Source organism: Mauremys mutica, chromosome 6, assembly GCF_020497125.1.
Source record: "Mauremys mutica isolate MM-2020 ecotype Southern chromosome 6, ASM2049712v1, whole genome shotgun sequence".
Lineage (NCBI taxonomy): Eukaryota > Metazoa > Chordata > Testudines > Geoemydidae > Mauremys > Mauremys mutica.
Genome location: NC_059077.1, coordinates 68,293,631 through 68,321,518, shown reverse-complemented (window position 1 = coordinate 68,321,518; position 27,888 = coordinate 68,293,631). Strand labels below are relative to the sequence as shown.

The window sequence follows — 27,888 nt, the reverse complement described above, 5'->3', positions numbered from 1 at the left end:
CTCCACAGACCATACCACAATTACTTTTGCTGCATGTCAAAAACCTTCAGGTTGAGCATTAACTAATCTCTAACTATTCACTATTACTTGATTTTTTTATCTCTCATGTTAAAGTGGCCTTATAAACCATTGGGAAGCATTTTATTATTATTACTGATATACTGTAACACTGACCTTACAGATGTATGAATTAGAGGTTTTAACTCCTTTGCATCCTCGTGTCACAACAGCTATTGTAGTACCCATCAGATTGCTCAAGACCCTCCCATACCTATACTCATAGCTTCTCTATGGCACAACCCCTATTTACCTATGATCTTGGTACTCAAGCCATTACTCATTTTTTATTTTGTCCTGCCTGAGGCTCGAGTTCAGTTTTCCCTCTGAGACACAAACAGTGAATGCCTGGAACTAATATCCGTAAAGAGAGACAACAAGAAAGGAAGCGGTCTTGTTACTTCCATGGAAAAATGAAAAAAAAACAAAAACAAAAACAATATTTATAAAAAATAATCCAGAAAACAATAAAAGGAAGACCACTGGACCAGTAAATTGTCTTCTCACTAGAGGCAGAATTTCTAGAATTTCTTCTTCTCAAAAGATAAACAGAATTTAGCTTCCAGTGTCCTTTCTCTATCAGCACTGAATTACCCTGGTTTTGTAGGGATTAGCAGAGATGGCATGCTCAAACAAACAAACAATGGAAAACTCATCCTGATATCCAAAGCTGGCTCCAAACTCCATTTGCAGCATTGTCCCATAAATTGAGATGAAAGATGTAGACAACTGCAGGAAGTGTGGTCATTCTGGAAATTACTACCCATTCCTGATTCAAAATATTTTACACTGTGCTTTAAAAAAATCATAGTTCATAATTCACTTAACTTCTCCTACACTTAACTAAGAAGGATTCAATACATTTACTAAATTAGTTTTACTTTCTATATAATACACTGCATTTTTAAAATGTGTTTTTCTACTCACTGTACTATTTACATTGAATTTGGTCAAATATTATTTTTACTAAGATCATCTACTCCATATACACACGGACTAATGATTTGAAGACATCACAAAGCTAAAACTGAAACAACTTTATTCCAGAAATTCCTTATTTGTAATTTCAAAACACTAAACAGTTAAATGCATAATATGAAACTAAGGTCATCGTTAGTAAAATTTTAAAAAGGAAAAACGTAATTACAATGATGTACAGTAGAATCTAATTGCAGGTGATCTCAAACCAAGTGTGTCAAACCTACACACAAAAAATTTAAGTTAAAGAATAAAAATCCATGTAGAAGTCAGTAGGCATCCAGAATATCTTAGTTGATGTAATGTATCAATGTTCCCACAGATAAAACAGAAGGATTTTCTTATATTCTCTTTTCCCTGCTGTTAAAGCCACTCATGATTTTTTTCTCTTGTGAGTGTTTTAAAGTATGGAACTCCAGTCCTTTCCAAAGTTTTAAGATTAGATATCTTCTCTAAACAATAATGAGTGTTAAAAGGGAAAGTATGCTATCTATTCTACTTAAAGTTCAGTGAAAGATATCGCTGAACTGCTAGCCTTCCATCTTCCCCATCAAAGCAGTGCAGGAACTTCATGTATATCCTTAAAAGTCAAGTAACACAGTATGGGACCCTATGTACATGTACAACAAAACAAAAGCATATGTGCAGGTCAGAAAAAAGAGCAATTAGAAGATTAGGTCTTCAACAAAAGATGCTAATTGCTAGAACCCAAGGTTTTTGCCTTTGGCTTCAGCCTTTGAAAAAGCTTATTGACTTTGCTTATTGCTGTACAGATGAGAAATAAGTAGCAATGAGGGAAGAATCCATTTTATGAAGAGGGAATTACGGGGTACACAGATTAAAAATATAGTGGGGACTGGAAACTTTCTCTTGAACAACCTTCAGGCAAGGGAGAACCTTCCTTCTCTTTCCATTCATGCTGCAAATTTAAATGCAATTTGTCTTTAGCTAGGAGGTGCACCGTCTGCCCCATCAGTTGTCAGCATATATCCTGCTCTATCCCAATAATAAAAGTAGCATTGAGCATCTACGTTGACAAATCTTCAACAACTACATCTAGAAAATACTGTTCTCAAGAATTAAACAATAAAATGTGAAATTCTAAGACTAATTAATATTACACTAGTTGCTCCCAAACCTTCTGCTGCATTGGGCTGTTGTGAAAGGAAAGGGTGTATTTAATGCCTACTGTACTATTTAAAACCCACCAGCAACTTCATCCTGCTCCATTGTTGTAAACTTAATATTTAAAGTTTCAAAATTGTTCAGACATAAATTGCACACTGAACGTCACACAAATAAAACATACATCATTTTTCATTCGGTCAAAACCACAATAGCAAAATGCTGTTATCACACTTACTACTATGAGCTTACTGAAAACCTGCTCCGTTTTATTTTTATGATGCTAACTTTAGAGAAATGGTATTAATTCCAACAGCCCATTTCACTACATGGCTTTTCCCCTCTTCTATTTGTGTAGGTGCTGAGCAGTGCTGATTCTAGTGGTTTTAAAACAGATGTGTCTCAGCGTCCAGAACTGTAAAATTAAAGGAGGAAAAAAGATTAAGAAAATTAAAATAATCTATCCTTTCTCCAACAAAATTAAGTAGCAGCTTTTTTCTCTGATAGTTACCATTAACGATGGTGAAAACACATAGTATAAAGACCAGGAAAAGTTTACTGATGATCTACCGCAAAAAAAATATGATTTTGCATGTCACTATAATACCTCAAGTGCGTTACTGTATATTGTCAATCAATCAGTTGTGTTTTTCTCTCCTAAAGGAATACGATCCCAAAGCTGTAGCAGCTGTTCTCCAACCTGTGGTTCCAATTCCTGCAGACCAGAAGAAAAAAAGCATTAAATGTGTCACTTAACTTAAGAGGCATGTTACAGGATGACCACAACACAAAGAAGCCAATTACAGAAATGGAAGTAAAGACAAAATTAGCAGTGTTTGGTTTTTGTTTTGTTTGAAAGAGCGAATCCCATTTGCTATTAAGACATACTAAGTACAATCAGATACAGGTGTTCAACAAATATATTACAGAAATCATCACGTTAGATACTCAAATACTATGGTGATAAGTGTGGTATAAGAACTTTTATAATGCAATAGAAAAGTTGAGAATACAACCTAGCCTGGCTCAGCCAAAAAAGCAAAGGTAAAATGGTAAGGAGTCCATGTGGCTGTATTCTCAGAATTTTGAGATAAAACTGGATTCAGACTGTTTATATGTTTTCTCCATGACTTTTCCTAGAATAGTGGTCAGGGCTCTTTCCTGGTAGACCTGCTATAGAACTCTAACACTTTCACATAGCATTAGAGTATACAAAAAAACACCCTAAGCACAACTGAAAAAAAGAACACAGATGTAAACAGTTAGAGTCCATATGCTCCACTCCGTTCAAGAACAGTTCAGATGAATGGACAGTGAGGCATAAGGAACTGGTTACAGTTCACTAATTTGTGCTACCAAGCTCCAGTGCGACTCAGGGTTGCACAGAAGCAACCCTAACTTAGGACATTGGCATAAGGATTCGTAGAGAATTGGGCACAGTAGAGCTCCATTCTGCCACACTCCTTCCCCTCCCATCCCATCCTGATGACATAATTCACCCTCAGAATTAGGGGACTGGGGGTAGCTGGGCACAGGAGGTAGCAAAGCTGCCTCCACAGGTTCTCTGTCAGTGGCGAGTTTCCCTGCACAGGGGGAATTCTCCACAAGTTATCTCAAGTCCATGTCGCGCTTACGGACACAAAAACATCTTTGGGCTGAGAAAGTTCAGGATCTCTCAAACCCGTGTACTGCCTGTATTGCTATGTGGACCCTAGAAGCATCCCATATGTGCTGTAAAAACCTGAGCATAAAGTGGTTTGACTTTGCATCACATGTGACAGACTTGCAAAGATCTGGCTTTCCTTCAATTGCTCATTATATTCAAAAGCAGCATTGCCTGCTATTTGGCCACATTGTCAGGATGGACAAAAACACCCCAGCACACTATGCTCTCAAATCCTCCATCAACTCGTGAAGGGGTGCATGCCTTGATACTGCCCATGGGACCATCCCAGATATTCATGGGTTCACAGGATTGAGCCAGATCTGGGAACTTCACTACATGATGCCTGGGGCAACACCATCAACTACTGTCACTCTGGCTGGTGCAATGGTCCCCAGCAAACTACATGTTTGATACCTCTAGTCGCTTGTGGCCTCAGTCTGGAGAATTGGGGCCAGAGAGAATCAAACCCCACCCACCAACTATCTCTCAAGATAGTGATACAGTCTCCTAAAACTATACAAAAAATTCAAGGTCTCAGCTTTGAATTTTCTTTGGGTGAGAGGGACTTTAACCATCATTGATGACAAATCTCAGTATGGCTGGAAATGTATCTCAAGTTGTGGTCCTCCTAAACACTGTGAAAAGCAAGTTAGTTTCCAATAAACTGAGGTTCTCTTGGACATGGGAAAACCGACTGTGTTGTTTTCAAATTAAACTAAAAGCTGGCTGGCTTTTACGAGCCTATTTACTCTGTATAAAAACAAACAACCCCAATTCAGAACAAGCTTCAACCAAGCAGCACATAAAGGCAAGGCAAAACAGTGCAGGAGAAGGAGTAATTCCAGAGGATTTCCGACTACCATCTTAGCAATAGAATGTGGATGAGTAACACAAAACCATTCTCTCTTTAGGACAGCTGAGCTGCTAGAGCATAAGGACCTAATTTTTTTTTAAAAATAAATTGCCATGTAGATACAACAACTGGCACAAGTTTACAGGCTTTCAGAGGGCAGCATTAGATGACAATTTTAATGTACTATATATCTGGATAAAATCACAGCTAGTCAATTTCTAACAAAATCAGATGTGCTAAAAATCCTCTCCAAGTCCAGTCCCTCAGTTCATGAAGTAATCAAACTACGTGCCATTTCCTTTCTGACATTATCATCGTTTAAAACATTACAGTCAAGCATGTAGCAGAAAGTGTTCCAAAGACCTATATTTTATGATTTCCTTCCCTTTCATAAATAGTCAGTAAAAAGTACATTTATATTCCCATTTCATGCAAGACGATACCCTGACTTGATTGCTTTAGAGACATTTCTTTTAACAAAAAAACCAGAGGCTTTAGAGCATGTATAATTCATTGTGAGATGGTGTTCTCTACAGTTTTAAAATACATGGGTTAAACACATCGGGAATGATAAATTAGTATTGCTTCTGCAATACCACGTATTCTGCTCTATATTGAAGATTTCAAACGTCTTTTGAAGAGAGGCTCCTCCTTCTTACCTAGCAAACCTTACAGCCAAGCCTTTAGTAAGTTACTGGTAACACAATCCAGTGTGCCAATAACCTAATTGAAGTTTACCAGATAGGAAAGGTAAGAGTGGGCAGAAGTTTAAAAATCATAGAAGAAAAAAAAATGCATTATTATATAAAATGGAGAGTAATGAAACCACAAAAACCACCCTAGCAATATCCTTTTAAATACAGAATATATTCAACACTGAGCAGTGTAAACATATTTCAAATGAGAATAAATGCTACCTGGCCATCTCTGCTTATTTGTACTTTCTTATTATCATTCCAAGGGTTGAGTAAGTGGTGTGCAAACTGAAAGGGAAGACTTTCTTTCCGGATCCACTCCACCTTAAACACTCCTCCCAAGCCTGTAGAGCCCCAGTCTTGACTTTTCTCACGTCCTATCTCTGAAGACATTCTAGCAAAACCCTGTGGGAAAATATAAAATAAAAGGGAAACAACATATATTTAACTGAAAGATGAAGCTAATCAGATTGTATATAATCAAATAATAGCCTTCCATCTTGGAATAAAATATTCATTTGTATTTACATTGACATTCTTGGATTAAAGGTACAAAGTACTTCACTCAAACATCAATCCTTCACCTCACCCCCATGAGGCACACAAATATATTTTACTCCTTTTCCAGATGAGAAAAAAAAAAAAAAAAAGAGGTATAGAACAGTTAAGTAGAGGAATCAATCAAATTTTTCCATATGCAATTCATGTCCCTTGGTGCATATGAGTGGGATTTTTTGATCAGAATCGTCGATTTGTATACTGGGGTATTAGAATTTTCATATTTAATGAAGCTGAACAACTCAACATACTTAAACACCTCAGCCAGCACTATTTTTCTTTCCTTATTCAAAGACAGAAATAATCAACAAGATGTATAGTTACGTGGAAAGTATTTAATGATCTTCAAATATATATATTAAAAAAATCTAGTTACAAAAATCTGTTCCATGTACCGGAATGTAATTAGGCCAAAACATGCAAAACAGCAAATTTAAGATTAGAAGGAATATCTGTTCAGCAGAAACTAGTTTTTGTAATCCATCTTGAAAATTTCAATGGTGACAACTGAAACTAATTGCAACTTCGCATCAGTTTTTTCACCTAAATGTAATATATTAAACAGGGAGTTTAACACTGATGCGGTATTTCCCCCCCCGCCCCCAAGGTCTTGATAATTTAAACAAGAAAAATACTGACTACAATTATCTTGTATATTGAAATGCAAACAAAGTTAGAAGTATAGTAAAGCAATAAAGTACATGACAATAATATTTTAATTTTCCAGTCAATTTATATTTATATCTAGAACATCTGATCGCTGAACTAAAAAAAAAAATCAGTTGTCAACGTGCAAGTGATCACGACCTAATTACACTTGTAATTTACAAACAAAACACAGTCTCGCCCAAGAAGCTCAATCTATATAGTTTATCCAAGAGAAGATTAAAATGTTACTTGATCATGGTCCACAAATACCTGCATGCAGAGATTTCTGACCACAAGAGGCTCTAATCTAGCAAAGACATAACAAGATCCAATAGCTAGAAGGTGAAGCTAGACAACTTCAGATTAGAAATAAGGCACAAGCTTTTAAGATCCATGTTAATTAATTACTGGAACAACTAGAGATGTGGTGGATTCGCCATCACGTGAAGTCTTTAAAACACGTTTGGATGTATTTTAGGAAGACAGGTTCTAGCTCAATCAGAAGTTGTAGGCTTCATGCAGAAGTTACTGGATGAAATTATATGGCCTGTGTTATGTCGGAGACCAGACTAGATGATCATAATGGTCCTACCTTCTGGCCTCAAGAGCTATGTATCTAGGACAAATATTTGGTGGGAGCTGTCTGTGTATTGGCATCTCTCCCAGTCTAGGGAGCCCCATGACTGTTAGAGGAAGTTGCCATAATAAGATCACAAATGTACATTATTACATATATTTTTAGCAGTCAGAGAAAGAAAAGAATGAGGATACACTTAATTATTCCCCCCCCTTGGTTTTTAATTCAAGAGAACTCATGGGGGACATAAACATTATTCTAAGACTGAACTGCATCCAGAGCTACTTGGCTTTTCAATGACTTTCCTGTGTTAGTTAGGGGAGGCCCCAGAGGGATATGAAATGCTCTTTCTCCATCACTACTTTTTAAAACAGTTGTAAAGATTTAAAATCATAAGCAAAACTCCCATTCTATGCGTGGTAATTTGTTGCACTGCTATGAGACCACCAGACTGACCTAATTTTAAATGCTAATTTAAGACTCACCTGAAAATGTCCTGATCCTTGAACTGAAAATATCAAGTAAACCATGCTGCTTTCCCAAAAGGCTCTATTTAGTTTTCTCTCATTACTTGGAGTTGTAGACCAGATACCTTTTTGTTGAGAAATATCAAGGTTTCTCAAGTTGCTGCTCTTCATAATGAAGTACCGAATTGGCATATTTGGTCTGGGTGAAGGAGACTTGGATCCCTGCAAAAATGAAGCAAATTGTGTTTCTAGTATTTGAACAAAGCAAAAATCCCTTGCTTAGTCATCTTTTCACTAAGTTCTAGAAGAACTATAGCCTTGCAGGAAGGCTTACACCACCAGTGAAAACAGGATAGGTTTGTTTCCCATCATGTATAAATCAAGGAGGCCACCAAGCACAATGAGTAACACCTGTAACTCCTTCATCCACAGACCCTGCTCCAGTTGACAGCCTCCAAAGCAGAAATTTCAAGTGTTAATTCATTAACTTTCCATTTTAGCAAGCAAGTGACAAGAAACGCCAACTGAAACTAGCTATCTGACTAATGACAACTGAAGGACAGATGTTGGTACAAGTCTGCAGACAGGCACTGCCATGTAAGAACTTCCGATTTTTGAGGATGAATTGCCACCAACACAGATTATGAGAAATGTGTAACATTATCCAAAACAAGGAGAAGAAGAAAATGGTAATAGCTGAACATCCCATCTGAGATGAACAAATTAATTTTTGGCATATCTTCCAAAGCTATTAACTTAGGGAACAATATAACTAGGAGAACAGTTCATAGAAGGATAGCCCTAAGCACTCTACAGCAATTAGAAGTTGACAGCCCTTTTGGTAAAGCAGATGATCAGAATGGCTACAGTCTATGATAGGATTGAGGTAAATTATTAATGTCCTTCTCACATCCAGGAAATGAAAAAAATTTCCCCCTCTGTATTTTAGTGTTAGGACCAAAAAAAAAAACAACACCTCCCAGAAATCAAGAGTCAAAGAATTAAATAAGGAATCAATTAAATCTGTTAGAGACAGAAGAAGTGTTGAGGGTGGGTAGACAGATTGCTTTAAAAAAGGAACAAACAGAGCAGATCCAGACATAGCAGCCTCCTGCACTAACCTACTTATTGAAATGCAAGAAGCAGACTGGATCAGTATCTATGGAAATACTGTGAGAAAGGGGAAGAGAGATGGTGATTGAAGGCATACTCCCTACGTATGTGAGGGGAACTGAACTCAACCAGTCCACTGAAATATTTCTTCTTATGGAGTGCACATAGCTATCACAGTGAAGCTACAAGACATAATGCAAGTGCCACAAAATTCAAATGAGAATCAGAGTGTGGCCCTGATGCACACTATTAAAGGAAGTGGTGAGGAACAGACTCTCAAACAAAAGCCACAATAGCAGGAGAAGTCCAGGTGCTAAATCTCAGTCTATTAAGAAATTGCACACCAACTTTATTGGCAATCATGGCAATGTGATAACTTTTCTATATTTTTAGAAAAAGTATGAAAAAATATTTTCACCTGACAAACAAACGGTTTGAGTGGACTTATGAAATAGTGGCTAAATTCTGATTTAGGAAAATTTTTGTAGTTAAGAAGTTTGCATTTTTCAGATACATTAAACAGATAACCAAAGAATACAGTGTAATTGTAGGTGGAAAGCCCTATCTCCTAGAACAGTAAGCCACAAAAAAGGGAGATGAACATGAAGGAAGACAAAATGGAAGAGACCCAAAGAAAAGGGAAGAATGAGTAAGAGGTATTCAATGTAGCAAAAGAAAATTTCAGTTAAGATGTACAGTTGTACAATTGCTGATCAATTTACAATCCAAAAATGTTAATGCTCAGCTGTGAACTAGAATGCAAGATTAGTCCTTATGAAAATGGTAGTTGAAGTCTCCTAATGTATTATATGGCTTTCAAATTGTGGCAAGCACTGTATTAGTCTGGGGATATTATACCCATCATCCCAAGAGAGATTAGACACAGCTTTCTAGCTCCCTGCCCATCTATGTATGCTTGGTACCTAAATGTAATCTCAGAATCAGACAATTTACTATCAAGGCAGATTATGGATTCATGTTGGTATACCTGCATACTAAGGCTGTACCAAAATTTTCCCATTAAAAGGGACCTTTTTACATTAGAGAGATGAAAAGGCCTATTAGGTCATGCTACTAATTAATTTGATAATCTGATTGCTAAATAATTAAGCACATGGCATTTATGATTTTTGTACATTATTCTAAAACCATTAGGATAAAGCAAGGTGAATTTAATTCAGTAGTAATGTATACATGTAAATAAGGAAGATACATATTCTTGCACACATATGTAGCAACATGCCCTGTATGCTGCATGTCAAAAGCTTTCCAATTTGCTCTAATTCATCACTCTATGAAGAATTCCTCTGATAATAAATTTTGTTGTTTCAAACTATAGTACTAAGGGTATTATTGTAGAGTGTAAGCTCTTAGGGGTATGAACTCCTTTACAATTATATAGCACTTTATACATTGGGACCAGGATCCTTAATTAGGGTCCACAGGTACCCTTGTAATATAAATAATAGGCTGCTCCTTTTACCTCTGAAGAACGTCAGCAAGATTACATCAGATACTATAGTTTAACACTTACGAATAAGATGATACTTTACCTTTCCAGATGATGGAGGAGAAGGACTGGCACATGGGCTGGGATAGCTACTACTGTCTGTGGATTTCACAGATGACTGATCTGACCTGTCATCTGAACTTCGTTTAGAATGCAAGATACCTCTTTCTTTGTATTTCTGTGGTGGGTGAAATGCTGGAGATGTAGATTTCATTAGGACTCTGAGGGAGGATAGGTGAAGATATAAAACTATTCAACATAACAAATGGTTGGTACAAACAGCAATCATAGCAAAAAAAATTTTTTAAGCTTCAGCTAAATCTCCAAGAATCTGCAGAATGACTACATGCATTACATTACTTACACAGGTTAAACAATTTTCAGTTAACTTTACATACCAGTTATTATTTGTTTTTGGAGGATGGGGCTTCTGCTCCTTCTTTCCAGAGACAAATTTGGTGGAGAGGGTGCACACACACCCACACTTCTTAGGACAGCAAGATCTTTCAGTTGATCTTCTTTCCTAATGATGTATGAGACAGATCGCTCCCTTCCCTGCCTCTCAATCAATCTGGTTCTGAATTTAAGTGTAACGCTATTTTACAATTAAGAAATCATTTTGGTGGATTTTTTTTTTTTGTAAAGTTAGAACATTTTACTTTTGAAGGGACTTGACATTACGGACACATACAAACATGGTGGGAGACCACTGCAAGAAGCAATTTTTAATGCTATCACAATATACCATATGTACAGCTCTGCTAGGTGCCTAATGAAAACTGTTGTATCACACAGCAGAGTTAGGTGTTTTATTATTTAAAAGTTTACATTTCTCTTAGTATTAGACTTGCATTTAATAGACACTAAACCTCAGACCAACTATTTTAAAAAGGCCTTTGAAAAGAAAAGTGCTTGTTTTTGCACAACAGACCTATGCCTCGCATCATGATCCATACACCTTGCAAGGTTTAAACAACTGTATGACAAATTTGAAATTGACCCTGACATAATTAAAAACATCTGTTTCTATCCATGTCTTTGTAGAATCCTTTACAGGATTGGAACCTATAGCAAAGCCATAAACCTACCAACACCACAATAAGAATTTATTTCACATCTAGTTCAGGCATGACTTTGATTTCAATCTGGTCACCTTTGTAGAATCTATTGTAAAAATAGTTAGTCTATTTTCTCCACCTTGCCCCCTGAAATATAACCTGAAAGAATTCAAAGTACCTTGGAAACACAAATAAAATTAAGTAACATTTTCTTCAAACTATAAAAATGACTACGCCAGTAAATTTCGTAACTTGTTCCTGTCTCAACAGAGCACAGCTTTTCATAGTGCCATTTATGAGTAGATGTGGAGGAAAGAGATAAATGAAAACAAAGTGGGAACTGAAGAATTAAAATGGAATAGCAAAAGTGTGAGGAGAGAAAGGTGAATAGGCACAGGTGGAATAAGAAAGCGAGACCCACACAGAATGACCAATTTTCACTTTGTGAGTAGTCGCCTGTGAAAAGTGAAATTTTCTGTTGAATACACACATTTGAACCAGACTTGCTTTCCACAGTTTGTCCCATTGAAAACTACTATTTCACACTACTCCACAATCACTGTTGTGATTTTGCCACAAGCAGAAATACAGGTAACACTTTTCCACCTACAAAAACTACCACTCATTGTCTCTGGAAGGTTTCTACCTACTTACTTTTCAGCATTAGAAGAGTCATCAGAGAATTCTGTTTCTGCTGAGCTTTTCCTACTGCTATTTGATCTCCAAGAAGATGCTAAGGGAAGTTCTTCAGAAGACATAGGTCTTGGTCTTTGCCCAATTCCTGACGGTTGCTGTAAGCCTGCAGACTGCTCTTCAGTACTTAAAACAGCTATGATTGCTCTTATAGTTGCTTCATCAACTTGAGACCAAGGTTTAGAAGGAGCTCGCATGCGGCGCAGAAATAAACTATGCCATTTCTGTCTGAGTTGCAGCAGCAGACTGGCAGCCTGTAATGAATTTCACCTCTGTTAAAAAACTGATTGCAGATAGAGGGCCCCCCGCCCCCTCAATATACTAAGCAGGCAATATGTAACATTCTAGAGAGAAAAATGTCCAAAATGTGGCATACATAATTTCTGAGTAAAACTGAAAATCAGCTTTAAAACTACTATCCTATCACATTGTCTCGTTTTCTGCATATTCTTCTCCACCCTTTTTCTGAAATAATTTTAAAACCACTTTTACGTTGCTTCTCCGTCTAATCTTTCCCAGGACTTTTTGCTTGTGAAATTCCATTTCCTGACTTTTCTTTTTATTTTAAAAATGTTTATTGTTTTTATATAAAATATAAATACAACAAAACAGAATGTTTCCTGAGTTTTCCTTATTCATATTTTCGGCAGTCTCTCTAATTTTTTATTTAGAACCTAGTTTTCATTTGTTCACCTGTTTTTCTTTTACCTTATGCCTTTTCTCGGTTAATTCTCTTTCCAAATACATGCACTCTTCTGTCACAGCCGGATTAAAAAAAAAGTCTTAACTGAATGCCTTCCCTTAAAATAGATTTCAGCTAAAATGGATGGTTTAAGTAAGAGTTCAGTGTGGACATTACGTGAACTAGTCAAACCCTTCCAAGCTCACTTTAAAAAAGCATTCTGCAGATCTCTACATTTGTCTGCATTGGGTCTGACAGTCTTTTGCCTAGTAGCCCATGCTCCTCATCCCATTTTAGGCTGAATACAATTTTAAGAGGGGGCATTAAGCTAAAATGCCTGTCTCATTCATGTATTTTCACCCGCTACTTAAACAATCTCTTCCCTTTTGCTTCTCCCCAAACTCTGTATCTCACCATTTCCTATTTTTCCTTCCACCCATCTCCCTTTCCTTCTCCTGCCAACTCCAAATTGCACCCCAACATCTCCTTCCTACAGAGCTAGTGCCCAGTCAGATTCTTTCCCAACCCAGATTCACTCAAGATTGGCCACTTCCCAATTACTATCATTATCACTACCACTCACTCCCCACCTCCCTCCAGATTTGCATTCTCTAGATTCACCCATGACAGTTCTCATATTTGGCGCTCTCCACTTGCCCTCTTCAACTTTAGAAGTGATCACTTTGCCCCCAGCTTGCTCTAGTCTCTGGCACGCCTTTCCTCAGGCTACCTAACCAGGTTCTGCTGTGCAGTACCACCTAGAGGAAGCGGAAGCAGCATAGAACTGAGTGTCTGGTGCTCAGCAGGATTCACTTAATGGCTGCGTGCAGTTAAAACAGGAAAATATGAAAGGCAGCTTCCCCTATGGAAATGTAGGAGCTGACAGAAGAAAACAGTTAAGACCTGCACATCTCGATAATGTTTGATGACCCCCACACACAGACACTGCATAAGGACAGACATTTATTTACTGAACAAGCTTAAGGGAATTCTCCAAATGGAAGACTCACTGGCTTGTTCCTTATTTGGTCCCCAAGCAAACTCTGATATGTACATCTAACAGTGGTGTTATTTTTGCAATGGTTTCTGGTATAAAGGACATGGTGAACAGATTTAGAAAAGTGACACAGACTGGAAGCAAATATAATCCCCCCATCACAAAATCCCAGATTTAAAAAAGTAATAATAATACTTTCCAGTGTTTCTGTATTCCATTTATAACAGTGGTCCCCAACCTTTTCGTCTGGCGGGTGCCAGACGAAGGACCACTGCGGCGGTGGAGCATTGGAAATTCAGGAGCGACACCTCTCGATGACATCACTTGTTGTCGATAAGCATCGTCATCGAGAGGCATCCCCGCCGAAATGCCGCTGAAATTCGGCAGCATTTCGGTGGGTGCTCTCCTGGGGGCCAGGACGCAGGCGCATTAAGATGCCCCCGTGGATGCCATGGCACACACGGGCACCGCGTTGAGGACCACTGATTTATAATATATTCTCCTTTACCATCTTACTTTTCAGTGATCTGTATAGTTATAAGCCGGTTTACAACATCAGGTTCTGATCCTATATTTGATAATGCACATCCCTGTACCTATTAGATTCCAAGAGATTTAGACTTCAAATGGGACTCATATATACAGGTATCTGCATTAATGGATCTCAGTGCAGCATAAGGACATTAATTTGTTGCAAAAGGAGAAGTGGATTACATTACATTTATTACTTCAGTTCTTGATTAATTCAGGAGAAGGCAGGTTGTGAAAAAACTCTTCTGTCTTGTATAAATATCTCTGATAATTTGCAAAGACATTAAAGAAAAGTTGTGGGCAAGTAAGCATATTTATGTCAATATATATGTTATACCCAGGTCTTGACCACAGTCAGTCTGAATTCTTAAAAAACAAAAAACAAACAAAAAACCTTGTTGCTTATTTAAACCAAGAGTTTCTATTTAGGTCTCCTAAGGGTGGGGTGCATGTTTGTGTGTGTTTTAAAGAAAGATGCACAATTATTTTCAACTTCTCAATGAAATTTTGGAAGACCCAACTATTTTAAAAATCACAGTAAAGGGAAGAGATTCAGAAAGCAAACAGTATTTGCTCTTGAAAAGGGGTAGAATTATTCAGTTCATACATTACCTACCTCAGGATCCAGTTTGAAATGTAGCCATTCATCTAGCTTCAATGCAGCCAGATTAGCAGTTGTTCTGTCTTCTATCTCGCTATCACTACTATCATTAGGAACACCATCCACTAAATTAACATAATTCAAAAAATAAAAGCTAAGTCAGCATTTTTATTAAACTGTGTACTTGTATTTTAAATATGAAAATTAAATTTCTTCCCCCACTAGTTTTGAACTTTTCTGTTTAACATTTTCTCTTTTTTTCTCCTATACTTCTAATTAAGGTGAATGTTAGAATCTAACTTTTCTGTTTAATTTATGACTATAGAACTCTCACAAGAGAGTTTGTTAATTTGGAGTACCTACTTCTACTTCAGTATCAGCAGAAAATACTGCTTTTATTCCTCAGGTCCAATGAGGGTCCAATCCTTATGCACCAGACAAAAGGCATTCATTTTTTCTTCTATTTTCTGTTATTCTATTATTTACTCTTTAAATAGTATAGTTCATAAAAATTCCAGGATGTTTGTTATACCATTCCTGTATAAGCAGCACTGAGGTTCCAATATGTCAGAGTACTGTATATTATTTGAAAATGTCTAATTCCAAGTACATTGTACCTCTAAAGGATGAGGGCTCCTGTAAAGCATTACTTGGCAACCGAGCTGGACCACAGAAGAGGGACACAGTGACAGGCGTCACAGCTGAACAGCATCTGATGTTGGCTATCCTGTGTGCTCTAGTCATTTCATCATATATAAGCCAGTCTGTGGGGAGTGCTTGAATTGCTGCAGCTTGACCATTTGCTGGAGGAATCTGTTAGCAAAAACAAACAAGGCTCTTGTACCATTTATTTGTTAGATAATCAAAACATTCAGGAACGACTTAAAATAAAAGGTTAGGGTTGCAGGGTTGTCACAGTCATAAACGGGTCACTGATACTGTGATTTTTTCAATTAGTCCATGACAATCTGGCACACAGGGTGACAGTACCACATCATGAGGGAAGAGTGGCCAGGTCAAACCTGAGCAGCACTGTGATGCCATACACCAGGTTGTAATGGCCACATCAGGGAGCCAGGCCCAACACTATGGGATAGCAGTTGCTCCTGCAGGGCCACCCATTCCCCAGGGGCAGAACCCATCTCCCCCCTGCCCATAGTTCATCCACACACTCTTTAAATGGTACTGCCATGATTTTACATACCATTTCCTCCCAAACCTGTGACTTTTACTAAATTTACTGTGACTGCTCAGATTTTTTTTTATAAAAATGCCATAACAAATCTGCAGCCCAATAAACTGTATTACAGTTCACAATTGTAAAATAAAGTACAGTAAAAATTAAAATCTATTATGCTTTATAGCCAAGTTTCTTTAGTTAAACAAAAAAATCCAAAGAAAATCTAGGTTAATGCTTCAGGGCAGAAATCCTAGTTGCTATTGTCAATCCAAACCCAGTCAACACTACATGCCAATAAATATTCAAAACAACTCCATGATATTTTTGTTTGGTAATTGTGTCTCATTCCCCAAGGTAAGAGGATTCTGGTTCTGGTCCAGGTGAAGATGACTAAACATATACTGCTTTTAAACATAAGCTGACTCCAACCCATCCAGACAAAAACATTTTCTTTATCTTCCCTATAGTGGTTAATTTCATGCATCCACACACTCTTTTAAAGGAATGAGAGCTAAGAGGAGACATTTTTATAACTTTTCACAAACAATGAAATCTGTTCTTGCGTGTGGGTTATTTGTTTAGAAATGTTACCTTTTTATACTGAGGCTGGCTAAGAACAGAGGTAGGATGAAATCGCACTCTCTTCTCCTTCGGGCCAGTCAATACAAGGTTCTCTCTATCCACATGCACTAGATTTGGATACATCCCAGCCACTAAAGCACCTTTCACTACAGCCCAATTTTCAGAATTGGTGTTAACATCTCGAATATCACCTCCACCTCTGGCTCTAACAAAACCTAAACGGAGGAAAAAAAATTACTGGATGTTTTAAAAATCATAAAAACAACAAGGAGTCCAGTGGCACCTTAAAGACCAATAGATTTATTTGGGCATAATCTTTCGTGGGTAAAAAAAAACTCACTTCTTCAAATGCCCAACTAAATCTGTTAGTCTTTAAGGTGCCACCGGACTCCTTGTTGTTTTTGTGGATACAGACTAAAATGGCTACCCCCGATACTTAAAAATCATACAGTTTTAAATTTCCATTTGAGTGAAAACAATGTATTAATGCTTTATTTTATGAACTCCCACACTGATTCTCATAACTTTCATACTAGCTAACATAATATATACTATTTCCATATTTAATGCAACAATTTGGTTGAGACCCTTCAAGTTAGTGGGCTTTGATATACTAAAATAAAGTGGCTCTTTATTGCATACAAAATACTGAGAATAAAGACCTTGTACATGTAAGTTATTTAATGGAATAGAAATCCTAATGAAACATTAGACCAGATCCTGGACCATTTTAGCCAAAAGAATTTAGAACAGCCTTTAGGTCGCTCCAAGTCACACCACAGAAGCCATTTCAGCCCACCAGTTGGGCCCAAGAGAGGAAAGCCATCTTAGAACCATCTTCTCCTTTTCAGGACCTGCACCATTCAAAGCTCAACCGGACTTAAGAATCTGACTAACTCACTGTGTGTTAACCTGTTTAACCTGAAACAGGTTATGTGGCATAATGCGATTATCAAACTTGGCTTCTTGAGTGCCTGTATTAATACGTACTACACAAATAAGAAGTTAGGATGGCCTTGAATTTCATTCTTGTTAAAATTTGAATAATTCATTTCATAATAAATCTAGATTAAAAAAAATCCAGAAGACATTTTTGAACAAATTAGTTACCTGATGCTCTGAGCTGACCAAGCAACTGTGTTCTCATTCCTATAATGATTTCCATAGTAGCTTGAGAGAGAAAATTCTTCTCACAGAAGGCTCTCTCCCAGCCATCACTTCGTGCCTTCTGCCATGCCTGCAGGAAAATATTTTTTCAAATGCCTACAAATATGTTTAAAATCAAAAACTTCCATGTGATTTTTTTATTGTATTTTATTTGAGTATAGTGCAATGCACTTCAATTGAAAAGAGAAACAAAAGCCTAAAGGCATTAAGCCTTCTGGACTTTTTTTCTGTTATCATCAAGCAAAAATTCTCTCTTTATATTTCCTCAAATCAATATAATGCATCTTGAAATTATTATGTTTTGGTAATATATTAAGTGTAATTTAAAATTAGAACTATATCATCAATGAAAACATTTAGAGTTGAATTAGGTCAGCAAAATCACGCTTAATAGATTAAAAAATTTCCTCATAGATAAATTCACTAGTGGGACAATGCAGGAAAAGTATACTAGGAAATACTGAAATCCTTTACAAAGGACTTACAGTCCACTTATAACTTTAAAGTATACCATTACTTTTATACATAATCTAACTATTGCCATCAATACTCCTTCTGTAGATGAAATAATAATACCTGGAATGCCCTGAGAAGCGCCATATGGTCACTAAATGTTCCTGCAGTAAAACGTTTTCTACACAGCATGGCTGCACGTTTTTGTGAGGCCTGTGTAGGTAGGACAAAAGGGTCTCGATATGCAAGAGTGCAAGCAATAGTAAGAATAGGATCCAGGCACTTCAAAACAACAGCACACAACACCATTTTACCAAGGTGTGGCTCTACAGGTAAGTCAGCCAGATGATAACCAAGTTCCGTGAGATCTTCCCAGGTATCCATGGCATCTATTGTCTGATTTAAAAAAAAAAAGAGGGAGAGAGAAGCAAGCAAGTTTAGCATAAAAGCAGGAAGAACACACCATCCAAGTGACAAGATTAGTAAAATACCATATACTAGCAACATAATCAGACCCAAGTTTGTAATGACTTCTTTATTCCTCTTCCCCCTTCCTTCAGCCAGGAAGGTCAAGAAGAATATCATCTCTAGGAGTAAGTAGTGGCAACACAGACCAAAAAAAAAAAGTGCCTGAGAACAAAAAAAAAAAAACTAATACAAATAGTCAGCTGTTTATGTCCTTGCTTTCCTGTATAGTATGGATAAAGGCTTTGGATAAATGATGGTTAAGTTTGGTGAAGAGTAAATGAATCTCTTCCCCTACCCAGGGTATAGTGTTAGCTCAGTCAGCACAAAGTGAAAGCCTGAAAACACTTAACAAGAAGACTTCCATTACGCCACTACCCAAATGCAGGCTTTATCTGGGAACAATGTGCGTCTTGAACGTAGGTCTCCCAACTAGATTAACGTCTATGCTACCAAGAACAGAAGCAACAAACAAAATATTAACATATAAATCTATTTCATTTACTCACCTTAAGCATCTGAACAGCATTTCTCACAATTAAGGTTGGTGGAGGATCTGGGGCTTTCATCAAAAAGTCAGCAATTGGACAGTTAATTGGTGCTAGCAGTTTTGTGTGCAAACAAAGTTCCTATAAATTAAAAATGGAAAACTATTTAGGAAAACTATTTAAGAAAACCTCCAAAAAATCAGTTTCTTATACTGAATATGGACTTTACGTGCAACCTTAAATATATGTTATAGGATACATCATTCAAATCTTAACGAGAGAAAATTTGTAATCAACAAAGCAAATGGTAAAATACTATATCTTTTCCTCCCACAACACACATCATTAGGCATGGAGTGAATGCAAACTGTGCAAGACAGCAACTCTGTATCAAAGATATTAATGTAGTATTCTATATAATACATAAGCACCTACATTGTGCATGGAAAACAGGTAAAATTACACACTCAGTTTTGGCCTCTTTACAAGTTTGTTGACAATGGGGCTAGTCCAAAAAATAAGAGATTTTCACAGCCACTAAAGAAATATTTAGACTAAAAGATCGTAGTACTGCATATGTCTGCATGTATGCATCAAAGATCGAACACTATGTAAACACAAATATAGAGAGGCAATGGATGAAGTGAACAATAAAAAATAAGTTTTATTTTTCCTTTTTAAATTAAAGAAAAAAATTAGCTTAAGTATCACACTTTTACAGATCATTTATCCATTACACTATCCATGACACAAAAACTAAAATACTTATAAAAAGTGACTGGATATATAGCTACTTTTAAAGCTCATTTGCAGTTTGTCTTTTCTTTCAAGTAAAACTAGCACAGTATAAATACAGTGTCACTCTGAAATCTAGCTGATTTCAAAAAAGTGAGTTGAGTATCACATACTACATATGCCCTGAGTTCCCCCCCCAAAATTTGTGAGTAACAGTAATATTTTCCTTTATAGCACGATCAAATATACAAAATAAATTGGAAAAACTTAATACATTGTTCTCATCTCTTATTTATGGGAATCTTCAATGTTATTTATGATTACTGGAGGTAAACATTTCAGAAAGTAACAAAGAGTCCTGTGGCACCTTATAGACTAACAGATGTATTGGAGCATTGACGAAGTGGGTATTCACCCACGAAAGCTTATGCTCCAATACATCTGTTAGTCTATAAGGTGCCACAGGACTCTTTGTTACTTTTTAAAGATCCAGACTAACTCGGCTATCCCTCTGATACTTGACACATTTCAGAAAGTGTGATTTTTAAATTGACAATATCCTTTAACAAATTACTAAACAGTTCTTTTAAATCAAAACTAGTCCAGCTTCAGGAGTAGAGCTGCTGTGTTACTGTACACTATAATATATCAATTTAGTAAAATGAAAATGATAGTAAAATGATAAAATGGAACCTCAACTTCAAATTTTAACTATAGGCTAAGATCTTGCAATCTATTTTCTGTATTCTCTCTCTGATATTTGTATAGACATTTTAAATTAAAGGTCCCTGGGAAAAAAAATAATTTAAACACTGACTGAACTCTAGAACTATTCACCTAGAGCTCATCTTATTTTATTCTACACTTGTGCTTCTCCAGAGTCACTCCAACTGCCCATCTTGTTTTCTCCTCCCATCCTCCACTTCATACTTAGAAGTATGAATGACTCGCCTTCAACAGCTTCCCAATTCAGATACCAAGCACCCATCCATGGTTTTATGTTACTCCCCAGCCCCTATCTCTGATCCCATAATGCCTCTACACTTTATTGGAACCTGACCAATTATCCCATATCATATTTTTACATCCTTATAATATACCCGAGGTTATAAGTATTCAAGACAGGGACTTTTTTTCCAGCATATGTTTTGTAAAGCAATGTGTAGACTTATGGTAAAACAACAGAAAAAATAATAGTTTTCAAGTGAAGATCCACCTGTAGTGGCATTCTTAGAAGTTCTGGAGTCTGAAATTCCAACATATTCTGAAATCGGAGCCTGCTGAAGAGTCGGAAACAGATTCCAGGCCGACAGCGTCCAGCCCTTAGAAACAAAATATTACTTAAAAGACAGCTGAGAATCAAATACAAAGTGTATTAAAAAAAAATGCTCATAATGAAAACACGAAAGGAGAGCTACAGTCAAGCACATTTAACGTAAAAATAAATATACTACTTTTTTTTTTAAACACGCAGACTTAGATTTTCCAGGAAAATGATCTAATCTTCCCAAAACAAAAATATTTAATCACCAAACTGGACAATTATGACTCCGCTGCAGGATCAAAAAAGAGCAGGTGGAAACTCTTCAGGAAGAAACACTTGATTTAAATACAAATAGATTTGTCAATTATACTAAGAGCAACTCTAATGACTCTGGCAGCAGTGTGTGGTCGCTAGATAGTGGTGAGGGTCTGTGATATATAGAAGGTCAGATTAGATGATCTGGTGGTCCCTTCTTGCCTTAAACTCTGTATGATTCTACGAGTGAAGAGAGGCTTTAAAGTAGGTATAAATGTAATTTTCACTCTCTAAGGACCCTTTACACTCCCACAGTAGCATGAAGTGATGCTTGTAGTATAAGTGAAAATAAGGCCCAAAAGTTATCAAAAAACAGCAAACAGCAAGGCCTGGTCTACAACAAAAATTTAGGTCAACCTAGCTACATCACTCAGAGATGTGAAAAATTCACACCCCTGAGAAAAAATAGTTAAGCCGACCTAAGACCTGGTATAGACAGTGCAAGGTCAACAGAAGAATTCTTCCATCTGTAGTGTGGACAAACCCTCAGAATTGTGAATAAAAGAGCAGATAAGTGAATTTCTATATCAGACTTGTATATTATAACGATTTTCCCAATTCAAAAGTCTGGTTAGGTGAAATCTTTTAAAGTTATTTAAGCCTGTTTGAGTCTCAATGTTTTCCTTATAATAGTAACTCCAATATTATAATAGAGAGACAAAGTTTTTAAATTATTTTAATTGCATTTGGATGAAAGGAATTCATTGATAGTTGACATCAAAATACTTCCTATTATAAAGGCAATGGTCTGCCTCCTTGCCACGTTTAACATATACAAAGTTCAATGTTTGTGAAATAAGATTCAACGTGAAATGTACATTACCTGCCTTTTCTCTGGATGGCACTGGCTTTTGAAATCCACACCATTTTTAGCATGGTAACACAGTTCAGCGCATCAAAGGACTTCTACAATATTAAGGTAGAATTCATATCACAAGAACAAGAGATAGATTTACTAGGGTACATTAAAACAAAGCAACATAAATAAATTACCTAAATTATCAAGCTAAATTCAACTACAATAATTACAGTAATTGGACCTGGGCATGTTTAAAGTTTGTTAACTATAATCAAGTGTTTATTTAGAACCTACTTCTCTTCCTTTACAAATATATAGGCCTTTTTTAAATTAAAGTCAAATCCAAAATCTGTTCAATGTAATTTTTCTGGCTATCAGGTTCTTTTCATTTATAATGCCTAGTATAGCACAGAAAGTGAGTTTTATTTCCCCTCGCTTTATCATAGGGCTAAGCATAAACATCTCGTTATTGTACTTGATTAAATTTTATTTCTTCTTTGCCACATTTGTAAATTATTACCATATTTTCCTAAATTTGGTATTTGAGTGCAAAATACAATCATACTAAACATTTATAACATTATTTTAGTTGTCACAAGATTTGCATTCAAGAATCCTCAATAAGTTCAGTTACATGTGCCAGTAATAATCCTGCTAATAAAGTTTTCCTACCGGTACTGTTAACATCTTTACTTAAAATATGTACCACTTCACACTTCTCTGCACTATTTCTTTCAGCAATATTAACCCAAAGTTTACACAACCATACCTCTTTCATCTTGCCAGAGTCAATAACAAAGACAACATCATTGACTGTGATGCTGGTTTCTGCAATATTAGTAGAAAGAATCTGCAACAATAAAGTTATTTTATAGTAACTGTAGAACTGAAGACAGCATAAATCAAAGTGAACAGCTGAAAAAAGTAATTTGATACTTGCTATTTTGCGAATGCCCGGAGGTGGAGTTTTTAGCACCTTCTTCTGATCTGATGTTTGCATATTTGAATGCAGCATAAAAACTTGATATCTAATGGCAAAATAGAAGTGAAATTTAAATATATATTTTTGATGCTAAGAAGCATTAAAATCAGCAACAGAAACTAAAGAATTTACCTGTGAGCATTATCAGCAAACCTCTTGTCATCAAACAGAATGCGATCCCTTAAGCCAACTATCTCATCATATCCAGGAAGAAAAATTAAAACTGCTCCTTTAAAAAAAAAAAAGTAGCATACAGACGTTACATAGGAAACTCATTTTAAATCACAGAAAAACATGCTCCAGTAATATGTATTTGTAAATACACAAAGGATTTACATGCAGTACTTCAGTGTATGTAGTTATTACTATTCCACAAAAGACAAGTGCGATCACTGATACATCTGAAATAAGCTGTATCCACAGTACAGTGGAGTCGCATCATAGATGCATTTAACTTGTGTGATATTAACTATACACGCTCGGCAAAACAAAACAAAAGAGAAAAATAACAATTTAAATACTGTACCTGTGGTGCGGGCGATTCCGCCCGCCATTTCACTCAACGACCGTTTGACTATACGTGATTTTCACCTTACGCGCGGACTTCAGAACATAACCCCTGCGTAAGATGCAACTCCCCTGTAACTTACTAAATAAACATTTTTAATACATGCTTACCAGCATCACAGCTATGACAGATGTTGTAAAGTAGGTGCATTATCAGATCCAGATCCACTTTTTCATCATCAAAACTGTGATGATAAGCTTTCAATAGTTCTCTGTCTTCTGCACTAAGATCACCACCATTTGCCTGCACTAGAGAACTTTCATCCAGATTTCCAAACTCTAATGAAGCGCTGAAATATAAATACACACACACACAGAGTCACTAAGTGATTGGGCAACAAAATGGCAAATGAAATTTAATGTGGATAAATTTAAAGTAATGCACATTGGGAAAAATAACCCCAACTTCACATACAATATGATGGGGGATAATTTAGCTACTACTAATCAGGAAAAATATCTTGGCAGTCATTGCGTGGATGTCTTCAGAGGACTATCCACAGTGTGCAGTAGCAGTCAAAAAAGCAAACAGGATGTTAGGAATCATAAAAAAGGGGATAGAGAATAAGACGGAAAATATCTTATTGCCCTTATATAAATCCATGGTACGCCCACATCTTGAATACTGCGTACAGATGTGGTCTCCTCATCTCAAAAAAGATATACTGCCATTAGAAAAGGTTCAGAGAAGGGCAACTAAAATGATTAGGGATTTGGAACGTGTCCCATATGAGGAGAAATTCAAGAGGCTAGGACTTTTCAGCTTGGAAAAGAGGAGACTGGGGGAGGGGGGGGGATATGACAGAGGTATATAAAATCATGAATGATATGGAGAAAGTGAAAAAGGAAAAGTAATTTACTTGTTCCCATAATATAAGAACATGGGGCCACCAAATGAAATTAATGGGTAGCAGGTTTAAAACAACTGAAAGGAAGTTGTTCTTCACACAGCGCACAGTCAACTTGTGGAACTCCTTGCCTGAGGAGGTTGTGAAGACTAGGACTATAACAGGGTTTAAAAGAGAACTGGATAAATTCATGGAGGTTAAGTCCATTAAGGGCTATTAGCCAGGATGGGTAAGGAATGGTGTCCCTAGCCTCTGTTTGTCAGAGCGTGGTGATGGACGGCAGGAGAGAGATCACTTGATCATTACCTGTTAGGTTCACTCCCTCTGGGACACCTGGCATTGGCCACTGTCAGTAGACAGGATACTGGGCTGGATGGACCTTTAGTCTGACCCAGTACGGCCGTTCTTATGTTACATAAAATAAGCTTATGCCTCAAGAAACAAGAGTGGAAGTGTGCATCAGACAACTAGGCTTCCCTGTAGCCATGAATTCAAAATAAGATCAGAACTACCAAGATATCCAGTTCTTATTTCATACTGAAATATTTGAGATGGTGTAGGTAATAACAGAATATTCACAACAGCAAATTACTATTCACTGACTTCAGTGATTTAAGTGCCAGTGCCATTCAGTACTTAACATGCTTAATGAGCTGAAATGCTTTGTTTAATCAGGGCTTTAAATGGTTATACTTTCACTTGTTTTTAATGCCAGTCACCCAATTTACCTTTTAAAAGGGAAACAGTAGCTGGAAAATGCATTTTTTCCCCCACCAGCATGTAGCTCTACCCACTTAAAGAAACACAGCTGCAGTTTTTTGAGTAGGTGGTAAATCAGTTTAACAGTTACGTTTTAGCAGTAGTAAGATGATCTAAAACCAATGTCTTTTATCATAACCAGAGAGCTTCTATGATCCAAACTATTATTTTTGAATGTTCCAGTGTATATATTATATATGCATATATTACTTGTCAATACATAATATCATGCTAAGACAGTACAGTGAAAACCACATTTTGAATAAAATATTCCAAAAACAGAAATGTAGTTTACACTTTAGCTCACGAAAGCTCATGCTAAAATAAATTTGTTAGTCTTTAAGGTGCCACAAGTACTCCTGTTTTTTTTGCGGATACAGACTAACACGGCTGCTACTCTGAAACCTGTCATTATGTTGCATGTTAGTTTCAAAATGGCTAAATCCCATTTCAACTAGAGGACTTTTACTCTGGAAGACCTGAACTGATTTAACTTGGACTCTAAAGCCTTGTCTGCACATAAAAATTGTAGCATTTTAACTATACTTGTACAGTTAAAGCAAAACTACTTTAGTGTGAACATACTTGTATCAGTATAAAGGTGCCTTATACTGGGATAGCTATGCCCATAGAGAAGGGGAATAAGCTATAATGGCTCTTTTATATTGATATAAGTGTGCCCACTCTAGGATTATACCAATTAAACAATTTTGACAGAAAAAAAATAACACCCTTATAAAAAACTATGAGGACAAAGCCTTAGAAATTTCCTCCTACTCTCAAGTCTGATATATTTATTTTTCTTTGATACCAAGGCTAAAGCACATTCAAACAAAAATATGTATAGAAAACATTTATGCATGAAAAAAACAACATACATAGTCAAATTGTCTGTGTAATAGACTATCTTGTGCAATATAGGAATAGTTTACATTTGTTCAACTTGGCTATGCCAGTAGTGATATTGCCAAAGTGCAAGTGAAATGCACTGAATAGATATCTCTAAGTGTCTTTTCTCCCTTCATTTTGCTCTAGTTGATTTGTTTTATAGCTCATCTAAGGGTATGTCTTCACTACCAGCTGGATTGGCAGCGGGGATTGATTTATCATGTCTAGTCTAGCTCCTAGCCAGTATGTCCCTCGGCCCGCGCCGCTTCCAACAGCTCCCATTGGCCTGGAGCCATGATCGGCTAAACCTGCGGACGCGGCAGGTAAACAAATCGGCCCGGCCCGCCAGGGGCTTTCCCTGCACAAGCAGCGGAACAAGTTTGGGAACCACTGCTATAATGTATTTGATATATATTTTTAAACCACCTAGTCTTATTACAGGAGGTTTACTTTTTAAAAAGCAAGAATATCTTCTGGATTTATTACAGCTAATTTTGCAAATTGGCTTTTTTGTGCCAGATTTTAGAACCCAGAGAACGAAACATTGTTGTACCCATTAAAGTTATGTATGAATATTCATTTACATGTTTAGTTCATTTACATGTTAAATAACTGTTTCAGCAAAGCAGGAATACCTTACCTGTAAGATTCCAGAAGATCTACAATCTCAGTCTGTCCAAAATGTTTAGCCCAATCCAAAGCCATCCTGCAACAGTTACAAAGTGTTCTTTACTGTTTCATTCAGAACTACAAATACCTTATATCAGTCAACTACAGATTCTATGTATCCGTTTTTTAAACACTTGTGCACTTCTTGTTCTCTCATCACTGTAGTATCCACTAGATGTTTTCACACTTGAAAGCACATGATATCCAAATAATACAGTATACAGAAATCCCCACAAAGTAAGTTTGCCAGCTCTGTGCAAGAACAAGTACAAGCAAGTTATAGTGAAAAATAATTTTTCACTTCTTCTGTTGGAAAACATAAGCCTATGTGCAATACTAAGTCACACTTTGTATTTTTCCTTCACTACTGCCTATACTCCACATGCAAGTGTTCTGAAATGGCACACCTAGTATTCTCTGAAGACTAAGAGATTCATATGCTCAAAGATTTGGTTTTTAAAATTAAAATTCCTGTTCATTATCTCCTTATAAAGCCAATTTTACCCTTCTCTCCCTAAATCAAATCTGTTTTGCATGCATCTGGTATCAGTATCTGCCTGATATAAATCCAATGCTAGACCAATTCCTACTTCATTTTGTATTACAACGATCTACCATGATCCTAAGTTATCTTTTCTAATAACTAGAACAACGAATTAATGGTTACAGATGTGTGAAAGTCAAGGGATATTATATTTATAGACAGTACCACAAGTCATTCCTGAAGAGAAAGAAGGTCCGAATAATACCATGTACTCTCTTTTCAGTCTTGCATATATAGCTCCCAATTAATACAAAAGGCAAAGCATTTTGACCCTGGTCCACTGCCTATTGGAGTAAATGGAAAAACTCTTGTTTACTTCAATGGATTTTGAATTAGGCCCATTGGAAGGGGAACTATATGCCAGTACACTTAAA

At 36.6% G+C, this 27,888-nt stretch overlaps 1 protein-coding gene across 1 annotated transcript in view; it reads right to left on the bottom strand.

Annotated features, from left to right (window-relative positions):
- Positions 1-714: 714 nt before the first annotated feature.
- Positions 715-27,888, bottom strand: part of YTHDC2 (YTH domain containing 2) — a 44,086-nt gene continuing 16,912 nt past the window's right edge. Inside the window, exons 12-30 of the mRNA XM_045021810.1 lie at positions 26,942-27,007; positions 23,918-24,096; positions 23,372-23,468; positions 23,198-23,285; positions 23,027-23,107; positions 22,282-22,364; positions 21,096-21,201; positions 19,166-19,285; positions 18,315-18,587; positions 17,682-17,808; positions 16,581-16,786; positions 15,427-15,622; positions 14,825-14,934; positions 11,960-12,252; positions 10,291-10,468; positions 7,643-7,846; positions 5,597-5,779; positions 2,768-2,875; positions 715-2,575 (exon numbers count right to left, since the gene is read on the bottom strand). Of these exons, the coding sequence (XP_044877745.1) occupies positions 2,795-2,875; positions 5,597-5,779; positions 7,643-7,846; positions 10,291-10,468; positions 11,960-12,252; positions 14,825-14,934; positions 15,427-15,622; positions 16,581-16,786; positions 17,682-17,808; positions 18,315-18,587; positions 19,166-19,285; positions 21,096-21,201; positions 22,282-22,364; positions 23,027-23,107; positions 23,198-23,285; positions 23,372-23,468; positions 23,918-24,096; positions 26,942-27,007 (2,671 nt within the window). The 3' untranslated portion in view covers positions 715-2,575; positions 2,768-2,794. The remainder of the gene's footprint in view (positions 2,576-2,767; positions 2,876-5,596; positions 5,780-7,642; positions 7,847-10,290; positions 10,469-11,959; positions 12,253-14,824; positions 14,935-15,426; positions 15,623-16,580; positions 16,787-17,681; positions 17,809-18,314; positions 18,588-19,165; positions 19,286-21,095; positions 21,202-22,281; positions 22,365-23,026; positions 23,108-23,197; positions 23,286-23,371; positions 23,469-23,917; positions 24,097-26,941; positions 27,008-27,888) is intronic.